The 22,863-nt window shown below is 50.0% G+C and overlaps 1 protein-coding gene across 5 annotated transcripts in view; it reads right to left on the reverse strand.

Annotated features, from left to right (window-relative positions):
• The window catches only part of ARID1B (AT-rich interaction domain 1B), a 405,831-nt gene that overhangs the window by 340,707 nt on the left and 42,261 nt on the right, over positions 1–22,863 (reverse strand). For all 5 annotated transcript variants that reach the window (XM_075554341.1, XM_075554339.1, XM_075554340.1 and 2 more), the window contains exon 2: positions 9,766–9,960. In XM_075554341.1, coding sequence (XP_075410456.1) covers positions 9,766–9,960 — 195 coding nt within the window. The remainder of the gene's footprint in view (positions 1–9,765; positions 9,961–22,863) is intronic.

Here is a 22,863-nt window from a genome sequence, read left to right on the forward strand (position 1 = left end):
CAGGGTCCCTGAACCTCGGAATTCCCTATTTCTACCCAGATTTCATTGTGCACGATTTGTCTCCGTGTTGTACGATTCAGACTTGTTTTCAGAACTACTTTTGTGATAAACAAACATACCTCACTGCCTCTGAGTCGATTCCAACTCATAGTAAACCCAAAGGACAGAGTAAAACTGCCTCTGTGGGTTTCCGAGACTCAATCTTTACAAGAGCAGAAAGTCCTGTTTTCTCCCCAGAAGTGGCTGATGGTTTCAAAACGCTGACTTTGGGGTGAGCAGCCCAGTATGTGATGCACTCCCTCACCAGGGGTCCTCAGTGACTCAGACCGAAAAGATGTGTGAGCAGTTACCGGCTCTTGGCAGCTCAGCCTCATGACTTCCTCCCTATCCTGGGAGATTACGCATAATAGATAAATTCCCAGAAAAGTCCATTATCTTCCCGTTCCATTTTCCCTGGCACTTTTAATGCCCCCTGGTATGAGCACATACCAGGTATTCAGAAAAACAGAAATTCTCCGAGAAGCCTTTCCATTGAACAGTGTGTCCCTGGCGGACATGGAGCCCCCAAGGTCTGCTGGTAGACACAGAAGAACCGTGTCCCTTAGGCCCGTGAGGCTGGACCCTTTCCCTTTCAGACACAGACCCTCAGACTTGTCTTCGGAGGGGACTGTGGGTGGGTTCTAACCACCTAATGCTCAGCTGGTACCTGAGCCACTTAATCCTTCATGCCCCCAGCGACCTATTTAGTAGGATTTTTTTTAAACATCACACAATAACTTCTTGCACCGATTCCACCAACCACCAGTTAGCCTTTGAAGAAGCAGCAGCCCTGTCCTCTTGGGAGAAACACTTTAAAACTCTGTGTTAGTAGTGAATGTAATACAATCCCACACATTTGAGAAGACTGCTGAGATGACAGAGCTCTGGAAGCTAATAGAGAAATGAGAGGGCAGTCACCCACTGTCAATTTAAAGGCAAGCTATCCCAGCATGCATAGGGAGGGCCTTGTATCCACACTCTCCTACGGCAGGTGAGCACAGGGAAACAGATTTCCAGTGTCACACAGGTGCCACAGAAGAATCAGCAAGGACTAACTGCCCTGACCTCAGGTCCTGGGCACACTTCATTCCTCCCGGGCAGGCGGGTTTGCGAGCCCCAAGGAGAGTCTCTGCCATCTAGGAAAGGCCTGGGCCTTTCTATCCATTGGCCATGGATATGGATGGAGGCCCTTGACTCCTACTCAAAAGGCCACCCCTATCAATAGCCTCTGGGAAGAAAGGCTTGGGTCTTTCCTAGGACAGTGACTCCCCTGTGCTGCCAGGTGGAGTAGGTGCCCACTGGTCATCTACTGAAGGAGCCCTGGTGGCGGAGTGGGTTACCCATTAAGCTGCTAACCACAAAGTCGGCAGTTTGAAACCACCAGCCACTCCCCAGGATTAAGATGAGGTTTTCTACTCCTGTACACAAGTTAACGTTACGAAAACCTGCATGGGGCAGGCCTACCAGGTCTGATAAAGTCACTATGAGTTGGAGTCAACTCAAGGTCATTGAGTGGTTTTGGAGTCTGGGAATCTCCCAGGAAGAGTCTAAGGAGGCCTCGTAGCAGTGGTTAAATGCAAGTAAGCAGTTCTGAAGGAGAGAGCCCATCGCAGTCTTGGGCAGTTATGGTCTGTCCCAGAGGGTCGAAACCAAGTGGTGGCACGAGGGTTTCAGGAGACTTGGTATTGGGCTAAGTGCTAGGCTACTTACCACCAGGGGCTCCCACTGGTGTCCCGCCATGCAGTCAGTCCCAGAACCCTATGGAGCAGTTCTGCCCTGTCCTGCAAGGCTGCCGCGAGCCCAGACCAGGTGGCAGTGGAACATGAGACCAAGGTTGAGAACATCTGCTCAAAGACAAGCCACACAACTATCACTTTCACATCCAATATACCTTACTGGCTTTCTGTTGTTGGTGGGTGGGTGGGTGGGTGTGGGTGTGTGTGTGTGTAGGAATGTAACTGGATGATATCAACTATTAGCTTTCCTTGAACTGTTAAAAACGTTAGGTAAATGCTAGCACCTCAAGTAACTGTTGTAGCAACAAATGTCTATAAAACATTATCAAGGAACTCTTAATACTTCACAGGAATGCTTTACATCTGAAAAACAAAAATAGTTTTAAAAAGCATAACAGTCATCTCAGGTTGAAATTACATGTATGCAACCAAGTCCCCATGGAAAAAGCACAGCAGACTGTGTGAGCCGAGGATTGTAAACAATAAAATCCAAATCTGGAGGAGGAAATGGCATCAGAGCCGAAATTGCGAGCAGCGGGTTTGCAGGAGTCCATGGATGACAGAGGAAGCCCGCAACCGATGTGCAGGGGCCACACGTGGATTAGACCTCCAGCGATCGTGGTTGACAGATGTGAATCGCCAATTATGGCGAACATACTTACATCGTTTGACCGCGCTTTGGGCCTATTCTAAGGTTGTTTCGTGTTTTAAAAAAAGGTAAAGGGGAAATTGGGTTTCGGGTGGATCCTCTCTGACCAGAGATCTGGGATGTGAGCAGCCTTCCTATCGTGCGGGGTACACTGGAAAGTAGATTGCTGCAAGTTAGGATCAAATGCATCATTTGATCTCCCTTATGACCCATTTTTAAATTGGTTCTAGTTTTTAATATTTTCTGTTTTCTTTTCAATTGAGGTTTTTCTCTATTTTACTTGACTATTGCTTTTAGTTTGTTTGATGTTTTTCCGTGTAGGAAATCAAGGTAGGCAAATGTACAGACGGTAACTGGGTTCATGGTCCCTGAGGGTGTGGGAAGGACAGTGGAGGGAACGGGAGCTAAATAACTGCGAGCACAGGACGAGCATGTCCTCAGACGGACTCTGTGATGACCGTGCGGCTCTGCTGAACGCGAGGGACTCATGGAATTGTTGGGCCTAGTAACTAAATGCCAAAAACCTTCTTTGAAAGTCTCTATGTGGAAAACACAGGAAACCCAAACAAAGGGGCTTCAAAAGTTCACGGGAAATTGCTGTCATCTTTTCATTCCATTTCTCAATGGCTTTTCTGGATCCCCCTCTCAGGTGTGTGGCGAACACGGCAGCCTGCCAGCAGAGAGCAGGCACAGCCGGAGATCTACAACCTTGAGGCCACCTGGAACCACACGCGTGTCCAGAGACAACACATGCACCGGTACCCAGGGAAACAAGAACGCATCACACACTTTGACAATGAACTTGCGGGTGTAACACCTGGTCTTGTCTCACTTTGAGAGGAAAAGGCAAAAGATTTCATGTGAAACATGAGCTCTAACACATGACTAAGGAAGTCCCGCTGAATGTGCCAAAGTGCTAATATCAACTACAATTTTACCAAAGCCAATAAAGCCAGTCCAGGAGTCCAGAGAAGTAAGCTTTAAGGTGTGAACAGACCATCACCACCTGTACAAATTCTTCTCAAAAGCCTGTTAACGGTACAACCCTCTACCTACGGGGAACTGCGGCATCAGGGCCTGGGGCATCTGCCATCGCCTTGGAATCGGACTGCGAGTAAAAAAACCCAGTCTGCGGGTAGACCTGCAATGCCACCCTGCTTGCGGAGGAGCGAGAACCACCGAGAAAACCAAGCCCCTCCGTAAATACCCAGGGACAACAAAAGGCTGTAAACTGCACAAACGTGCAATGTGCTGCAGGGGCTGCAAGCGTTCCAGGTGCCCGAGCAAGTGTGCGAAATTGCTGCGAATCGTCTGACAGGGTCCCACACCTCTTCACTGGTTCACTAACCAAACTGCCCATCTCCCTTGTATTATTCATCTGCCTGTCTGCATAGCCACATCCATGAACCCCCCAAAAAATCACTGCCACTGAGTCCATGCCCACTCCCAGCGACCTTGCAGAACCGAGCAGTACTGTCCGCCTGGGTTTCCACGGCTGTAGATCTCTATAGAAGTACAGAAAGCCCTGTCTTTCTCTGGAGGAGGGACTGGTGGTTAAAAGTGCTGGCCTCGCGGACAGCAGTCCAGCACATCACCCCCACGCCACCAGGGCTCCCGTAGACACAGAAAGACAGGTTTCTATGTAAAATACATGCTGAATACATGTGTTTTCAACGCAGATTTGTTGTTGTGGGCGGTGGCTGAGTCAGCCCGCTGGGGTACGTTCCATGACACTAGGATGCAGTTTGAAATGCGTTCCTAGGTCCTGTCGAGAAGGCTCCGCCCGACTCATAGCCACCGGAACACTGCCCAGCCGGGCGCCACCCTCAACCCTCGTGGTGCTGGCGTCCATGGTGGCAGCCGCCGCGTCCATGCCGCTCGTGGCGGCGCTTTCCCTTCCCCGGGGGCTGTTCTCGCCTTCCAGCTTGCCCAGAGTCTGGGAGCAGTCTCCCGATCCTTGCTTCTAAGGAGCACGCTGGCTGTTCGTCTTCCAAGACAGACTGGTGTGGTCTCCGGCAGTCGGTGAGACTGTCGATACTCGGCACCGGCATCGTCCCTCAGAGATATGCACTGGACGTCCAGCTTTCACGGGCAGATGAGGCGACTGGACACGCCATGGCTTGGGCTTCAGCCCTTTAAGTGGATCCTTGCTCTTCAAGACATTAAAGGCAGTGGTTCTCAATCTTCCTCAAGCCCTGACCCATTCATACAGTTCCTCATGTGGTGGCGACCCCCGCCCACCATAACATTATTTTGATTACTACTTCATATCTGTCATTTTGCTACTGTTATGAATCTGGCGACCCCTGTGAAAGGGTGGTTCGACCCCCACAGGGGTGGAGAACCGCTGATTTAAAGATGGGATGCGCCTTTTGAGTGAATAGAGGTGTTAACGTCTGACTCCTCTGAGCGAAAAGCAGACGCTGGGCGGCCGCTTCCCTGCTCGGTCCCTTTCCCCTCTCGTCCCACAACGCGGGAGCAGAGACCTTAGGAATAGAAGGTTGGCAGTTCACACCCATCTGCTCCTGCAAAGATTCACAGCCTTTGACCCCCACATAGATAAGGTTGCTATGAGTTGGAATCAGCCTGCCGGGCGGTGGGTTTAATGCATTCACAGGCGCCCCGATCGTGCAGTGGTTCAAGCGGAGAAGCTGGGGCTTGAATGCACCTGCGCTTCCAGGAGAGAGAGGTCGCAGCCTGCTTGCGTGAACATTCCAAACCTGGAAACCCCAGGGAGCACTTCTACTCTGTCCTGAATTGGAAGCAGCTCACCGACAATGGGCTGAGGGCTCTTTGTTGTTCTAACAGATTTATATTTAGGGCTCAGGGAGCCCAGTGTAAACAGAAACACTATTCATATATATGCACGGCAGGGCAAGCCACCAGCAGGGCACAGACATTGTCTATGCTGTCTGTAAACCACAGGCCACCGAGAAGGATGTCGGTGTCCAGAAAGAAAGCAAAGGATCCACGCCCTCCTCCTCATGGAGAAGTGGCTCCCACGCCCAACCATCTCTTTCAGAGCTCAGAGACCTCTGTCTGGGGTGTTTCAACTTTAACCACTGTCCGTCCCGTCCCATTCATCCTCATTTTTCAGAGATACTGCTCAAGCTCTCTCAAAACAGGAATTTAACCGCATTGCCAACGAGCAAACATTGCCTCCGGAAGAGACTGGCAGCGTGAAGTAGCCCAGGTGGGAATCCTAGAGATTGCCTGGCGTCTCACGAACCCCACAGACAACATTTGTTTTGGCCAAACAATCATCATGTTTGCCTCCTTCTGGAAACATCTGCTGCCAAAATAAACACGGGCCTTGGGAAAAGCGTTTCGGCTGTGGAGATGGTACCACGGGCAATGCCTGCCTTCGGAAATAAATACAGTAACTCAAAAAGCACGCCAGCGCAATGCCAGCATGTGCCGCGGTCCAGCAGCAGCTCCGACGGGAGGAGAGCGCCTCTTGACTGGTCAAGTCCTCGTCCAGAGCCTGGCCCTGTCTTCCTTCGAGGGAAGGCAGTCAGCTCGGGGTCACATCAACACAACTAAGTTACCTGCACCACAACCACCACCCAATGCCGGGCCGCCGGCTCCAACTCACGGTGGCCCTGCCAGGCATAGCAGACAGCCCCTCTGCAAACCTCCAACGTAGCAGGCTGCCTGCGTTTCCCCCCAAGTTCCCACTGGCCACCGCAGGGTAGGCAGGCCAACACTTAACCTGCTGCGCCACCCAGGCTCTGCATTCCGCCGCCGCATGGATGAGCCTGCTCTCATAAAACTCTTCCGGAGGCCAGGGGTGTTTTGAAAGACCAGCCAGGGGAGGCAGTGCCATTGAGGAAGGCCCCACGATGCTGCCTTCTTGACCCTTCACCGGTTCTGTAATTCCGACAGGCATCCGCTTAGACCAACAGCCGCGTCAAGCAAGCAGAGTCACACCATCAGCCCAGTAACTCGGGGGCCACTTCATACGATCCCAGCTACACTTGCCGGGCACGAGTCAACACGCTTAATTTCAAGAGTCCAGTAGCCCGGGGCTCCCAGGTGAAGAAAGCCAGCACCCGCAGGTCCACTGCACGCTTTGGGTCAGCAAGGGTGTGGACCATGAAAGACCATGATCGCTCACCAGACCCTCATGCTGCCAACAATACCATGGTATCTTTTCAGGTCAAATCATAGCAAAACCCGAAAGCCTCAGAAAGAGTCAGTTTCTAGGGCCCTAACAGATGGCACGTACATCTGCGTCTGAACCCCATGGGCTTCCGTTAAGCACCCAGAGGTCGGAGAGTCAGGTGCCCCAGGCAGAACCGTTTCCACAGAGACAGAGAAAATGCAGCCCCCCTCTTGGGTCAATCACAGCCACGTGAACTCGATTTTGAGAGCGCCGTGCAAAACTAATCTGTTTAGCCGTGTATTTGCCTGATGAGCTGGGGACGGTTACAAACCTCATTCTGGGTAATAAAGACCAAAATGATGTACTGTTATCACGTCATGCTTCAAAGACCCAACTCGTTTCAAAATCAAAGCCGTCCAAATCAAGAATCACAAGGCTAATGCTCAAATCGAACCTGCTGTGGAGAGTTCCTTCTCCCTGGCAAGAGGCAAAAAAGTAGGCTGTAACTCTGCCCAGGACGATTTCAGCCCAACACTGCAGTTCTGGGGAAAGGATGCTCATTGACAGCTTACCACTCCGCTGGCAAGTGGGCCACTCAATTTACAAACAGGAATTCCTGCGACTGAATCCTGTGCAGACATCTATGGGCGACATTAAATGAGCTGGATTCAACTCATTAGAGGTTCACAAACCAAAGCCAAGGCCGCCCAATGAAAACCCAGTGTCCCAATCAGCTCTCAACCTCCTGCTTCTCCCAAAGAAGTTTACAAGCCGGATGCAAACAAAGCTCAGCCAATCACATCAATGCCAGCAGAGCCTGGGCCGAGCCAGCAGCCAATCGCTGAGCCGGAACCTTGCTTAGGGACAAATTTTTAGGTATCCAACACTTAAGCAAAGAGAGCAACTCTGGCAATTCTTAACCAAGAACACAAACTCACTCAAAAACCAAGTTCCCTGGCATGGAGTCAACAGGGACAGGGTACAACTGCCCGGTGGGTTACCGGGCTGCCAATCTTTACAGGAGCGGAAAGCCTCATCTCTCTCGCACAGACCACAGACTAGAGCCAGTGAACCCAGTGCCTAAGCTCTAATGACGTTTACTCAACATCTTAACTGCCCCCCTCCCCAAAACGACATCCACCAGGTACCCAGGAATTTGGTGCTTCCCACCCGCCTCCTTCAGGATGCTGGAAAATGCAGGCGCACCCATGTTAGCCGTTCAAACTTGGAGACAAAATGTCACAGTTCTCCCAGCGGCCTTCTGTGAACGGAAAGGGGGGGAGGCTCACTGGGATTATTTCGGGTCTTTGATTAGTGCTGGGCATGGCGAGCAATGAAAGACCTCATCGGAAAAATCTTCATTGGAAAAATGTGCTGGACTAATCAGCAGGTGGCTCTTCATCCTGTTGTCCTTCCCAGGAAACCCAGGAGCGACAGGATCTCAAGTCTACCCAGGCCACGAGATGGTGCAGGGTCAGGAAGTGAAGAACAAGGGGCGAACAGCCCTGTGTGAGCGTGCGTGTGTCCATGCCCTCTGCTCCCCGGCCTCACACATTTGGGGGAGAATATACCACACAGATGTGTTCTCTGTGTTGTCATTTCCACACGTCCCCTGCTTGCTTGGCTTCCACCAAGCCAATGTCCCAGACCTCTGGGAAGACTTCAGCTCATTCAGAGAAAAGACAGATTAAAGTAAAGGGGCCCACGGTGCCAGGTTTTCCGATTCCCCGTCGGGGAAAAGGGGGGAGCAGGAGGGTGTTAAATGAGGACCAGTGAGCACCCTTCTTCTCACACTGGTCCCACCTTCTACTCGCCTCCCGTGGCAGGGGGATTGTGCAGAACTCCCTAGAACTGCACTTCTCAACCTGTGAGCCGCGACCCCTTTGGGCGTCGAACAACCCTTCACAGAGCCACCCGATTCGCAACAGCAGCAAAATGACAGTGATGGAGTAGCAACGAAAATCATTTTATGGGTGGGGTCAGCACCACAGGAGGGACTGTATGAAAGGGTCGCGGAGTGAGGAAGGTTGAGAGCCGCTGCCAGAAGGACAAGACCGTAACTCCTTCTGGATCCTCAAGTAAGGGTGTGTTTGCCCTAGAACTGAGATGAGGGGCGGGCGTGTGGGTGTTTGTGAGGACTTGCTGACGGGGGGACCTGCACGAGGCTGTTTCAGGAAGTCAGCAGCTAGAATTCAAAGGCCAGGCCACTCTGTCTTTTCCCCACCGTCATCTTGCAATAAAAATATCAAAGAGTGCACAAAGAACAGAGGCAGATCCTCTTTGGTCTCTGGAAGAAATGGCTCATGCATGAAGTATGGTGCACAGCTAGCTGCCTCCCGTAAAGTCTGAGAGCGACCTTCTCCCCTGGCAGAGCGCAGGAAGGGCGGGAGAGCGGTATGAGAAGCTGGTTTGGAGGCCAGAAGAAGCGTGTCTGCAGGCCTGAGGCAAGCCCACGGGGCTCACACCTAAAGTCAAATGGGCTCCCTGGAATCCCTACTCAATGGGCCTGAAGCCAAAGTCATCTTTTCCAAATTCCTCACACTAACTCACAAGGACAGGTGCTCTCAAAAGCCGCAGGGCCTGGAGGTGCCAGGTCAGAGGCCGGTTACCCCAACTACCTCATTCCTGAGAAACAGGAGGCCCTGACTGGATCTTGCTGTTCAGAGCACCAAAAAGGTCTCCTCTCGTTTGTTTCAAGTAAAAATGCAAGATCCATGAAACCCACACACAGTGCGGTTCTGGGATGAAACACAGCAATCTGTTTCAAAAGATGTAGAAGAATCAATGCGTTATGAAATGAAAGCAAAATAACGTTTGTCTCAAACTGAAGGACAGACCTTGCGACCACCTGACCCTCCCAGCCAGCGTGCCTGTGTTTCCAGCTCCAGCCGACACCTCCAGGCAACAGCAGGGTCTCAAAGTCACGTTCACGTCACAGCTGACATTCACAGGCACCTCGTTGCAATTGCCCAGCCCGGTGCAGCTGCCAAACACAGCCAAGTCGCTCGGGCCTTCTACCAAGCAAGTATTGGTTGTAAAGACCGTGTCTCCCCAGCTTTAAAAAAAACTAAATGAGAAAGATCCTGGTAATGATTCTAAGAAACAGTGGGCAGGGAAGGACAGCAGAAAATGGGTGAGGTGCCCATTCATCCTCTCAGTAACAACCTCAAGGAGAAAGTCAAAGGCCAACACAAAAGCATTTACCCAAGCAAAAAGCAATGGAAACTTCCACAAACCTGCTGCTGAGGGTACTGCATCCCCGCCATGGCCCCTGGGGTGCGGCCTTGGATGCCAATGGGGTACCGCTGGGGGCCGGGGGGCCCGTAGGACCCGCCAGGGTAGGGGCTGCTCTGCTGGGGCTGCGAGTGAGGACTGCTGCCCATGCCGTACAACTGCGGCCTCTTCATCACCATCGGGTCCATTGGACTGCCCTGGAAGAGAGCAAGGGGAGGGGGTCGCGAGTCATTATTGAATCCAAAAGCAGACACCCGTTACAGTCGGCTATGCGCTAGAAGCACCCAAACACCCACACCCACGGCCACCGAGTCGACCCCGGCCAGGGTTTCTGAGGCTGTAATGTCCTTGAGAAGGCCGGCAGCCTAGCTGGCTGGAGGGTCTGAGGCACCAGCCTCGCCGTTAGCAGCCCAATGCTGCCCCGACAGCACCACCCCCTAGCCTTGTATGAAAAGCACCCCAACAAAAATCCCACTGCCGGCAATCGAGGCCAAATCACGTGGACCCTAATATAGGGCTGTCCGAGGCTGTCCATCTGTACGGGGTGGCCAGCAGGTCTGAAGCAGCCAGGCTTACCCAACAGCGCCACCCACTCGCCCACTAAAAACCAAGTTATCCATAATTTTGAAAATCTCAGTAATATGCCTGACACCTAAAAACCTTTAAGAACCTTAAATAAAACCCCTGATGGACACAAGCCCAGGGGCAGCTTGCTTTAGAAAGTGCTGGAAACTAAACAGGATCAGAGTAGACCAGCTTCTACTGCGGTGAGGCACCCTCAAGTCCGCTCAGACTTACACCCCCTCCGCCCCGCGCACAGAACCCAATGCCTCCCCATCCCACGGCACCCTCACAATTGTTGTTGGAGCCCCTCGCTGCAGCCACAGGGTCAATCCATCTCGTGGGGGGCCGGTCTCTTTCGCTGCCCCTCCTCCAGAAATAAGTTCCTTTCAGCCTCCCCATAATGAAAGCAAAGTCCTCGGGGGGGGGGTGGGGGACGGTTTTATTTGGGAGTGGAGTCTGTAGGGCGGTGTCTGGAGGAAAAGGGTGACGTGTCCCCATCTCACTAGGGGATGGATGTTGGGGGGGACACAAAGAAGCACCCAGATTGCAGTCACAAGCACGCACCAAAAAGGCCAGATTTCTGGTGAACCAGGCGATGTGCTTCAGGCCAAGGTCAGGGTGCCTCAGTGCCCCCAATCAACAATCCAGTCCGTCCCCACTTCTGCACCACCTTGACCCCAGGCCAACACTGAGCCAGTAGCAGGGGACTCTCAGGAAGGCCAGTGGGGTCCCGGAGGTGGGCAGGAAGCACAGTCATGGGCAGAATAGCCGCTATAAAGCAGAGGCTCAGGTTCAGGCGTGTGAGGACCCAGCATGTGGCAGGCTTAGCTGAGAAGCAGAAGTCAGCGGAAGCTGGGACATGGGCCAGCCTCCTAAGGATCTAGTCTTTGGGATGAAACCGCCGTGGGGGGCTTTTCACGGCACGTGGTCATCAGAGACACCTTTCAGATGGCCTGAGTCCCACCTGGCTGCCGTGGTAGAAAGATGCAGGATGGAGCTCAGGACCAGGGGCTCCGCAGAGAAGGGGGCGGCAGCCCTCCAGACAACAGGGAGGGTCACAGAGAACTCAACATGACGACATGAATCCAACCACCAGCCTACACACAGCCTGTTAGGTGAGGGATGACCACCAACAGGGCAAGAACCCTCCCTAGGAGGATGCACGGCTCAAGCGTAAGATCACCCCCATCTGAGCAAGAAACATGACCGCCATCCAACAGGCCAGGCTGAGCATGTAGCCCGAGGTTCCATAAATGAGGCCACAAAGCTGGATAAGGGCAGGTCCAGCCCAAACTGTGTCACCCCAAAATACAATCTGTGAATCCTAACCTCTGACCCCAGTGGTCCTAATCCCGCTGGCAGGTAGGTGGTTCTGTAAAAAGGGCTGGATGCAGGGTATGTGACCAGCCTTTGAGGTATCCAGGAGCCGAGATGAATGACAGATACCAGGCCACAGGGAGGTCACTGCGGGGAGGTCAGAGAAAGCCTTCCTTGAGAGCCAGCACCCCAAATTCATGACAGCCCCCCACTGGGGCACCAGGTACGGCTGTAGCCATCCGTGACTGATCCCGGGGACTAGGAGGCAGCAGCTGGCACAGGGGAGGAAAACACATGGGAGGGGATGACCCCTCCCATCACCTGGACCTGGGGTCTTTACCCCTCCCTCCTCCCTCCACTCCGCTCATTGCCAGTGAGTTGATGCTGACTCCCGGAGACCCTGTAGGTCAGGGAAGAGCTGCCCCCTGTGGGTTTCTGAGACTAACTCTTTACAGGAATAGAAAAGGTCCTGTCCTTCCTAACGCAGGTGACCGTGACCTCACTTGGTACACCAAGGGGGCCCTGTCTGTCCTGGAAGCCCTGAGGGAGACTGAGCAAGTATCAGTTTGGGGAGTGGATAGATAGAGGGAAGAGTCTCACTGAATGCAGAGGGCCCGAGGCAAAGGCTCCCACAGAAAAGCCCCAGAGACCTGCTAGGAATGGGGGATCCGGTCATTGGGGTGGGACAGTTGACCACCTTCCCCCGAGAACAAGCCTGCTCAAAATCCACAACCCTAATGGAAATGTCAGCACCTCTTTTACCAGCCAGCCAAAGAAAGTCTAGACTTTTCTTCAAAGAACACAAACCAGGGCTGGTGCCCTAATTCCACACATGCCAACCTGAACCAAGCCACTCTACCGAGTCCACCGTGACGCATAGCAACTCTACTGGGCAGTCAGGCTGCTCCTTGGGGTCCATGAGACTGCTAACCTTAGCTGCCCAACACTTATGCCCCTGTACTGCCAAACCAGAAATCCAAACCCACTGTCGTTAAAGCTGTGGGAATCTTCACAGGAGCCAAGAGCCTCATCTCTCTCCCTCAGAGTGGCTCGTGGGTTTGAACCACTGAACTAACAATCCAATACTTACTCGACAACCTTCTTTGGCTTTAGGTGCCCCTAATTCATCATATAAACACCTGGCATCGTGTACTAGAACTACAATCAAATGCTAAGCATCATATGGTTGTCACAGAAGAACTTTAGTGGCTGCAACAAGGGGCTCAGGCACAGCAGTGACTGTGAGGATGGTGCAGGACCACGCAGGGTTTTCCTTCTGTGGTGCAGCGGGGGGGCGGGGTGGGGGGGGGGGCTGGGGGTCAGAACCACCACAGACTAAGGCTGTTTATTCGGGCGCTGGCAAAGAAGACTGAAAGTAGCATGAAAACTGCTGAAAGAACACACAGACCTGCCGTGGATGAAGTCCAGCCAGAATGCTCCTGAGAAGTAAGGGCACTGAAATGTGCTTGACACATGGATGGACGGACGGACGGACGGACGGATGGATGGATGGATGGTGGTAAGAGTTGTAGAGCCAATAAAAGTATTTAATTAAAAAAAAAAGTCGAAGTAAGGACACTGAGACCTCCTCAGGTGTGCTTTGGACATATTGTCAGGAGACCAGTCCCTAGAGAAGGACGTCGTGCTGGGTGAAGCAGGGGAGCAGAGCAAATGCGGAAGGCCCTGGACAAGATGGACTGACTGTGGCGCCAGGCACGGGCTCAAGCACAACCAAGAATGAGGAGGGCACAGTGCCGAGCGGTGTTCCATTCTGTTGGGCATAAGGGAGGTTACCATGAGTCAGAACTGACTGGCTGGCACCGAACACCAACAGGCTTAGAACCTAAGCCGGAGACAAAGCAAATGGCAAGCACTACCCGCCTTCTTTAAAAAGACAAAACAGCTTCTGGATGCAAGTGGGGAAACTAAGGCAGTGGGGGGAGTAGTGACCGCGTCCCAGAGGGATGGTCAGGTCCCCAGAGTCCAGCCCAGGGCACTCCATGGCAGGCCAAATTCCCTCTGCAGCAGCCCTACCTCCCACTGGATCCATAGGTGCCCAGGGCAAGAGGGATGGTCCACCCCACCCATATGGCCTAAGGAAGGCAGAAGCCTAAGTGGGAGAACGGCTGGAACGTGTCTACCTCGCCATGTGCAGAGCAGCACAGCAGAGTCTTTGGGGAGGGGCACTTGAAATGTCTTATCACAGCTACCTATCTTATCCCTGCTACCTGTCTTATCACAGCCACAAACTCTCCAATGCCTGCTTGGAATTCCATCTGGTTGTGCCTGTGTCCAAAAGGCTAGCTCAGACCTGAGGTTTCTGGAAATCACCTCAAAGACGCATCCGTTATGTTTCAGTAAGGTTTCATATATGGAAACAGATCCTCGGGCCGGGTGAACCGTCTAATCTTTGCCTCACCTCCTTGGGGCTACGGCTCAGAAGGTTTTCTCAGACCAATGTTGACAAGATCACACCAGGTCCTTCTCGCCGTGCTGTTGAAACCTGCCCTCCCCCTCCCCCCTTGAGGTTGAACAAGCTTTAACTTGATAGTCAAGGACGTCACTGAGGACTACGTGTGCCTGGTCTAAGCCTGCAGTTTTGAACAGTCTCAGAGCTCGGGAAGGCAAGGCATTAAGGAAGGCTGAAGAGCAGATGCATTTGAATTCTGGCGTCGGCATGGACTGCTAGAGGCAAAGCCAGTCTGTCTGCGTGGAAGTCCAGCCAGAGTGCTCCGTAGAATCAGTGATGGCGAGACTGTCCCACGTACTTGGAGCATATTATCAGGAAGGACGGACCAGTTACTGGAGAAGAGTGTCATGCTTGGCAAAGTACAGGTCAATGCAAAAGAGGCAGAATCTTAATCACATGAGCTGACGCCGTGGTCTCAACATGGGCTCAAACACAACAGTTGTGAGAATGGCCCAGGACTGGCATGGGGTCACTATGAGCCAGAACCAACGCCGGCACTTAGCAGCAGTCCCTGTGGCCTGCATTAAGTAGTCGTCCACTACCCAAATCCTCCCTACTGCACGCTGACCCTGCTTTTCAATACTGTCTCCTTAGGGAGCCAAACCCCAAATCAAATCTAACACTTTTCCAGAACACACGAGGTTAAATCCTTCCTAACTCATCATCTAACCGAGCAACAATTCAGACGCACAACCAGAATGCACAACTCCCTCCTCGAAAATAACCCACTGCCCTTGAGCCCATTCTCAGGCCCTGCCCCTCTCTCCCTCCCTCCCTCCCTCTCCCTCTCTCTCTCACAAGCATGGAGTTGAGGCAAACGCAGAGTGATCCAATAGAACAGAGTAGAACTGCTCCTGTGGGTCTCTAAGACTCTTTACAGGAGTATAAAGAAAGCCCCGTCTCTCTCCCTCAGAGCAGCTAGTGGTTTTGAACTGCGGACCTTGCAGTTAACAGCCAAACTTGTAACCACTACACCAACCAGGGCTCCTTCAAGTGACCCTAAAACTGAAACTTTAAATCATAGGTTAGTCAAGTTATTAGGACTACTCGGGTCTTTTAAAAAGAAAAAAAACAAAACTCAGCCCCTCCCCAACCCCTACTCCTGCAATTTAAAACTTTTAAACTATAGCCCATAATCCAGGATAAAGTGTAAGTAACATGCTTCTGCAGACCCCTTGGGTTGTTCAATGCTCCCACCCCCACCAAGGACACAATATCACTTTGGAAAGCACCAGTGGGTCTCAATCTTCCTAATGCCACGACCTTTTAATACAGTTCCTCACATGGTGGTGACCCTCAACCATAAAATTATTTTCGTTTCTACTTCATAACTGTCATTTTGCTACTGTTATGAATCGGGCGACCCCTGTGAAAGGGTCGTTCGACCCCCAAAGGGGTCGTGCCCCACAGGTTTAGAAAAAGCTGCACTAGTGGTTTTGAACTGCCAACCTCAAGTGTATAACCAGACAAGGATATGAAGGTGCTTCCAAAGAATGCTTCAAAAAGGTCCTGGGGAAACAATTCTATTCACTTTCAATTCCTTCACAGCCTTTTGGAAGCACCGCGGCACGAGTCTATATGTGTACGTGAGATCACTTCTCCTTCCACTCTGGGCCCCAGGTCAGCACAAAGGTTGGTGGTTCAGCCCCGACCCCACCCTCAAGCAGCCTTTGAAGGAGGGTTACTCTTCCCCACAGGGCACAGCCCGAGACCTTTGGGAGCAGTTCTCTGCCCAGCACGCGGGGTCACCATGCATCAGAGCCGCCTCAACTATCAACTAACTAACGTTATTTTTTTTCATGGCGTGTTCCAAAGAGTCCGTAATCCGCTGGTCAGGCATTTCCAAGCATGCTCCCCTTTCCAGGTTACATGCCACAGGTGTAGCTGGAGCTGCCATTCTGTGAAGCAGAGCCAGGTGCATGAAGGCCAGGTAACAGCACTTCCCAAAGAGTTTGCTGGTGCAGGCTCTCCTCTCGGCTTGTGAGACTGAAGACTGGCTGATCTGCAGCTTGGCCCTTTCACCCTTGTTGAATATAAATTATGTGTGAGTTCTACCTCAATGCAAACTGTGTGTGAAAGGTAGTGCAGTTTGGCTAAACTGTAACATAGGTTACACTGACTTTCGAATTAACAAGCTTCCCCATACGTTTAGTACAAAGCCAGTCCCAGGTGCTGGCAGACCGCTTCCCACTAATACACTGGAGACATGTTTCTCTCTAAAGAATTCTTCCGCATCATTTTCAGAGGATGCCTGTGAAGTGTATTTCTGGTGTGTGTATACACACACACACACACACACACACACATACACACATATCATTGTATTGGATCCTAAGTATCCAGGTAAGAAGATGGTTTGTTTGAGAATTATTTTCGAGTATAACATTCCACTGTTTTTTCCCCCAGCCAACCTCCTTAATTACTTATTGGAATAAGGTTTTACCAAAACCCCCAGAGGAAAATGATCTTTATCTACAATCCTATCTTTCTATCTGGAAACTATAATTTTTTTCTCTTTTGAATTGTTATTTGGAAAAAATTCTGTCTTACCAGTAACTAAAGCAAATGTCTATTATAATAAAACCCTATGCCTATAAAATGAGCAAATAACAACAATAAGAAGAATTGGGGCCAGCACGAGGAAAGGGTCTCTATTGGCATCCAATGGCGATTCTAACACCCCCCCACACACACACACACACAGAGCCATTTTACACAAGAAAACTGAGGCACGAAACTCCCAGAGAAGCACTGCAACTCGGTAGGAGCTACAGGATCACCAGCAGCTGGGATCCGCCGACCGTGGTGGGCTGGGTTTGGTTTGATGTGAGTAAATGAGTATTAGAGCTAGTTGCTGGAATAAATCAGTGGTGTGAATGGTTCATCTGGCAATAATAACTAAGCTTTACACCAAAGCATTAAACGTTACAAAACCCTTGTCCCAATTCTCTCATACAGGGGTGGAGAGGAGGCAAAATTTCCTAGAAGCTGCCTGCTTCTAGGCTCTGATGTTAAGCATGAAGGAGGCATGTGGGAGGGCCTGGCCTGGGCTCTGAGGGCTTGGGACTGTCTCCCACCTTCTCTCTCCACCACGTGTGGCCTGGGCCTCGCTGCCCCTACCACTTACTAAGAAGAGACATAGAAACAGTGCCACCATCCGCCTCCCGGGCATGGCCTATGTGAACAGCCCGCAGCAACCACAGAGAACCCTGCTCAGTGATGGTCACGACCTACAGCCCAGGGGCCTGTGCAGGGTGCTGCTGTCCTGTGCAGCAATCTGTGGGGGGAGGGGATCCAAATATGACTCTAAACCGCCTTTCCCCCCTGGGTTGACTGCCAACAAGACCAGCACTGAAGCGGACGGAAGAGCTGGCTGGAACGCAGCTGTCCCCACTGCGTGCACACAGCACAGAGAAGCAGGCACTGATGGCCGCCCCCATGCTCAGGTCGCTCCCCACTTCTCCTCTGCCCTTGTCTCCACAGCTCACTCCAGACCTGGTGCAAGTGCTGCAGGGCCGGTCTCTTCACCTAAGCCTGAGCCCCTGCCACCCCGTCCGGGGAGCTGCCAGGACCTCTCACAGGCCACCTCCTTGCACACTGCTCAGAAGCCTCCACACCAAGCTCACACCATTGAGTCAATTCTGACTCACAGGGGTCAAAAGCTTTGTCTTTCTCCTATGGAGTGGCTGGTGGTTTCGAACTGCTAACCTTGCAGTCAACCGCCCAAGGCATACATACCCCACTACACCATAGCCTAGCACTGTGATTTAACTCCAGTGCTACTGCTTTGTCTCCAGGTCCTGAAAATATCACCATCTGCTGCTAATCTGGAGGTTAGTTCAGAGATGTGTCTAGGAAGAAAACCCTGGCGATCTACTTCCATGGGAGCTGGTCCTTAGCACCGCTTCGCTGTGGTCCACTTACTGCAACTCTTTACGTCTTCCAAGACCCAGCACGGTGACTGTGGTGACACTGTGACCTCCTAGAGTCCTGACTGACCACATGCAAAGGCTCAGGTCCATGACCTCACACATCCTTACCAAGTTCTTCCCCTAAAGACACCGAGTCAAAAATGAGAGCCACACTAAGGTGCTGCCCTGAATCCAAGCAGAAAACATGCTCTCTCCTGGTCCGAAAACGTCAAAATTCTCAGTTACCGTGGCCAACCTTCCTGCCAAATCCAATGACCACACCAACTCTCCCATCGCAGAGGCCCAGGGTGGCAGAGAGGGGCCCAGGGTCGCAGACTGAGTCACAGAGAAGAGACTGGACACAGTCTTCTGACTCGAGTCCACAGGCCCTTCGACGGGGGAACCGCCAGACCGATGCAAGGAAAAATGAAATGCAACTCGACCCCTCCATCCTTACTGTTACCTGCACACAGAACAGTTAGACTGGAGCCCTGGTGCTTCAAGGTGGGCCCACCCGCCCAGACAGTCTTCTGTCCATACCACCTTCTGGGATGCTCGCCAGGATCAAGAAGGGGCAAACCAGCAGAGCAAGGAAGGGTGGTTTGCTGTTGGTCCTAAGCACCATGAAGGGGACTTTCGGAGACTGGAGAGGATACAGAACCTACTTTTTTTCTTAGTCTTTTTTTTAATGGAATTATGAGTCATTTTTGTGTAGTTTTTGTCTGAAATAATCATGTTTTGATGCACAATCTTAAACAAAGATGTTTGCTTGTCTGCTTGTTTTTCACATATAAGTGATCATTTAACAGATCAGGAGTAGAATACTCATGCTATTTTTCCCTAGCTATGTTTTATCCAAGCCTTATATGATTTTCATATATACATGCATATATATGTAGATGTGTGCATATATGTATGGACAAATGTAAATATTATTAGTTGGGGCAAAATGAGCGTGCACACACACACCGAATGTTTCGGAATTATTTATAGTAGCCATAAAATATTCATATGTTGCTACCTACATGCAAACAAACGTATGTAGGTGGCAACATATAAATATTTTATGGCAACTATGAATAATTCCGAAACATTCAGTGTTGCTTGTCTTCTCTTTCGCCCTACAGGTCAGACAAACAATCCAGAGGAGAAAATGACAAGACAGGTGGAGGTGGTGGTGGAAGGGAACATGGGAGAGGAGGGGGCAGGGAAAGGCACTGGGGAGCAACAAACTCAGGGATGAGGGAATAACAAGAGACCTAAAAATGATGGTGAGGGGACGGGGGGTGAGGGATGGGGGGTATTGATAAAGTGCAATTTATCCAAAAAAAATTACTGAGAGCAGAGTGGTGGGTGAGCATGACAGAGGGTCAGGAGGAAGGTGAAAGGAAATAGAGGAAAGAAGTAGAGAGCAAAAGCCATTCATGGAGCAGCAGTTCTCAACCTGTGGGTCAAGACCCCTTTGGAGGGTTCCAAAGGCCCATTTACAGGGGTCACCTAAGACCATCGCTAAACATATTGTTTCCGATGGTCTTAGGAACTGAGACACGGGCGCGTTCCCTCTCCGGGCGCGTTCACCCACATGCAGATATGCCCACACAGGAGTTAAGACTGTTACTCTTACTACACCATGCTTCCAGACAAAATTTCATTTATGTATCATTAGAAATAAATATTTCACAATACATAATTATATCGTTTTTGTGATTAACCACTATGCTTTAACTATGTTCAAACTGTAACAATGAAAATATATCCTGCATATCAGATATTTACATGATGATTCATAACAGTAGCAAAATTTACAATTACGAAGTAGCAATGAAAATAATTTTATGTTTGGGATCACCACCATGTGAAGAATTGTATTAAAGGGTCCCGGCATTAGGAAGGTTGATAAACACTGATCTAGAGGAATAGCTATAGGCATGTATAGATCTAAATATATTAATTTATAATGAAGGGGATAAAGGCCAATGTACATATATTTATATGTTAAGTATTAAGACAGCAGACAGACTTTGGGCCTCTACTCAAGGCCTCCCTAAATACAAGGACAATTTGTTCTGATAACGTGCCACTCTTTGATGCTCACCTTCCCAACACAATCGCTGAAGACAAATGAGTGCATAAGGAAATATGGCGAAGAAAGCTGATAGTGCCCAGCCATCAAAAGATATACCATCTGGGATCTTAAAGGCTTTAGGTTAAACAAGCAGTCGTCTAGCAGGGAAGCAAATAAGTCCACATGGAGAAAGCACACCAGCCTATGTGATCATGAGGTATCAGGGGAATCAGGAATTGGGTATCAAAAGATCCAAAATAAACAATTATATCTATGTGAATGAGGGGGCACGTAGTGGAGCCCCAAAACGCTTCTGTAATTCGACATCCCCCCACTGAAGCGTTACAAGGAAGGGACAATTCAACCAGGGTACAGTACAGCACCAACGAAACACACTTCCACACATCATTTCTCTAGTTCCTGAATGCTTCTTCCCCCAATGCCATGACCCAGTTCTATCTTACAAATCCAGCTAGACCAGAGTACACACATTGTACAGATAAGAGCTCTCAACACATGGAATTCGGGACAGATACTACGCTCAGGAACAGTAGTGGGAGTGGAGGGATGGTGGGACCAGGAGAAGGGGGCAAGGGGGAGAAAGAAAGGGGGTAGAATTCATCACAAGGTTGAATATATAGCCCATTCTCCAGGGGGAGGAAGAACAAAAATGTGGGTGAAAGGAGACAACAGTGTAAGACACAAAATAACAACAATAAGATCTAACTGATCAAGGACTCACAAGAACGGGAGGGTGGGGGAGGGAAGGGGGAAGAAGAGGAGCTGATACCAAGGGTTAGAGTAGAAAATGTTTTGGAAAGGCTGGTGGCAGCATAAGTGCAAGCGTGTTTAATACGACTGAATGAAGGACTGTCATAAGATTTGTAAGAGCCCCCCAGTAAAATGATCAATAATTAAATTGTCTTAAGAAATATATATTGAGAAAAAAATGATTAGGGCAAAGACTGTACAGATGTGCTTTATACAATTGATGTATGTATATATATGAACTGTGAAAAGAATTGTATGAGCCCCAATAAATTGTTAAAATTAAAAAAAAATAAAATAAAATAAAACTCAAAATATATATATATATATATTATTTTCTTCTATATGATAGGGTTGGATTTTGCTCCTTTTTTGCTGCTTTTTCCGGGGTGTGAACTTGGGTTACTGAACTAAGAAGTTTCTTCTTTTTCTTTGGCGTTGGATGGTTGTAAAATGTCAGCAGGCATTTGTCAATTCAGCACCGGGGACTCATGTCAACCAGTGACAGTAACAGCCTCGCTCCTGGTGTGTGGCATTCTCACAGTGTTACGACTGAGCCAACGATCACACTGGCCAATACATGTTTTGGGGCCTCAAATGTTAGGCTCGTTTCTGGATAGATTAGACCTGCTGATTTCCAAAAGGGCACCATTTTCCCCTCGTCAGCTCTAGTTTTAGAGATACAGAACATACGCCAACGACTACTCTCCAATATGTTCACCCGTTTAAAAAAAAATCAGTATCTTAATATAGTGTTAGCTAGCCTAAGCGAATGTGCATGCTGGCTTTATTTAGTCTCTCTTGTACTAAATATTTACATCGTTATACTTCCCATGGTGTCCTTTGATCCAAAGATATATCTGTAATGTGTGGTCTGAATTCTTATCTTTAAAACTAGGATGATAAATTAATATATTAGCCTAACTTAATAGGTGAATATACAGTGAAATACCAACCATATCTAAGAAACTAGAGTGAGTGGTCTATCCCATGTAATTTTCTGAATTAGCACCCCAAATAGCCTCTAGAACAGGCCGGAACATCGAAACACCAAGAAAAAGATGTTCTTGTTGGGCTGTTATGTTGCTGAATTTTAACATATTTTTTAATTTCCCAGATTATCATCCTGTTACTGATTTCAAATGAATACACTTAATTCCAATGTTGTCAGAAAACACAGATTCTATGGCGTCAGCCTTTCTACATTTATGGAAGCTTTTATAGCCCAGCATATGTTCCACCCTGGAAACCGTGCCATGTGCACGAGAAGAATGTATATTCTGCCATTGACTGGAATGTTCTGCAGCAGTGGTTCTCAACCTCCCTAATGCCGCGACCCTTTAATACAGTTCCTCATGTTGTGGTGACCCCCCGCCCCAACCATAAAATTATTTTCCTTGCTACTTCATAACCATCATTTTACTTCTGTTAAGAAACAGACAACCCCTATGAAAGGGTCGTTTGACACCACCCCCCCAAGGGGTCAGGACCCACAAGTTGAGAACCGCTGTTCTACAGGATCCCTGTCAGTTATAAGGATCCCTGTCAGGTCTACAGGCAGTTTGTTCATATGCTAATTATCTTCTTTGTTGCTGCTGGGGCTTCCAAGTCTATTCCTCTTTCAACACTTTTTTTTTAGTTTAAGTTTATGAATTTTGATTGGTCATGTGCCTGTGTGCTCATGCTACCGCATCCTGGTGGAGCCACCCTTTTATCAAGGACTCTCTCCTTTTAGCTCTCTCCATATTTTGGTTTGCTTCTCAACATTTCATTACAGGTGAGGTGAGCGTGTACACAGCAAATGAGGGTCACACTCAACTCACCCAGAGAGTCCTGGGAAATGGGCTGCTCCCCCGCCCAATCTGTGAGCACTACCCCAATCTCCAAGTCCTCTGCCCTGCCTTGTCTTGTCATCTTTCAAAAATGTTGCCAGCTGGGTTGCCTGTAGCTGATGGTTCTCAGAGCGCATCTGCTGTGGGTGTTCCAGTGTACTGCGTGCATCATC

Source organism: Tenrec ecaudatus, chromosome 7 (genome assembly GCF_050624435.1).
Source record: "Tenrec ecaudatus isolate mTenEca1 chromosome 7, mTenEca1.hap1, whole genome shotgun sequence".
NCBI lineage: Eukaryota > Metazoa > Chordata > Mammalia > Afrosoricida > Tenrecidae > Tenrec > Tenrec ecaudatus.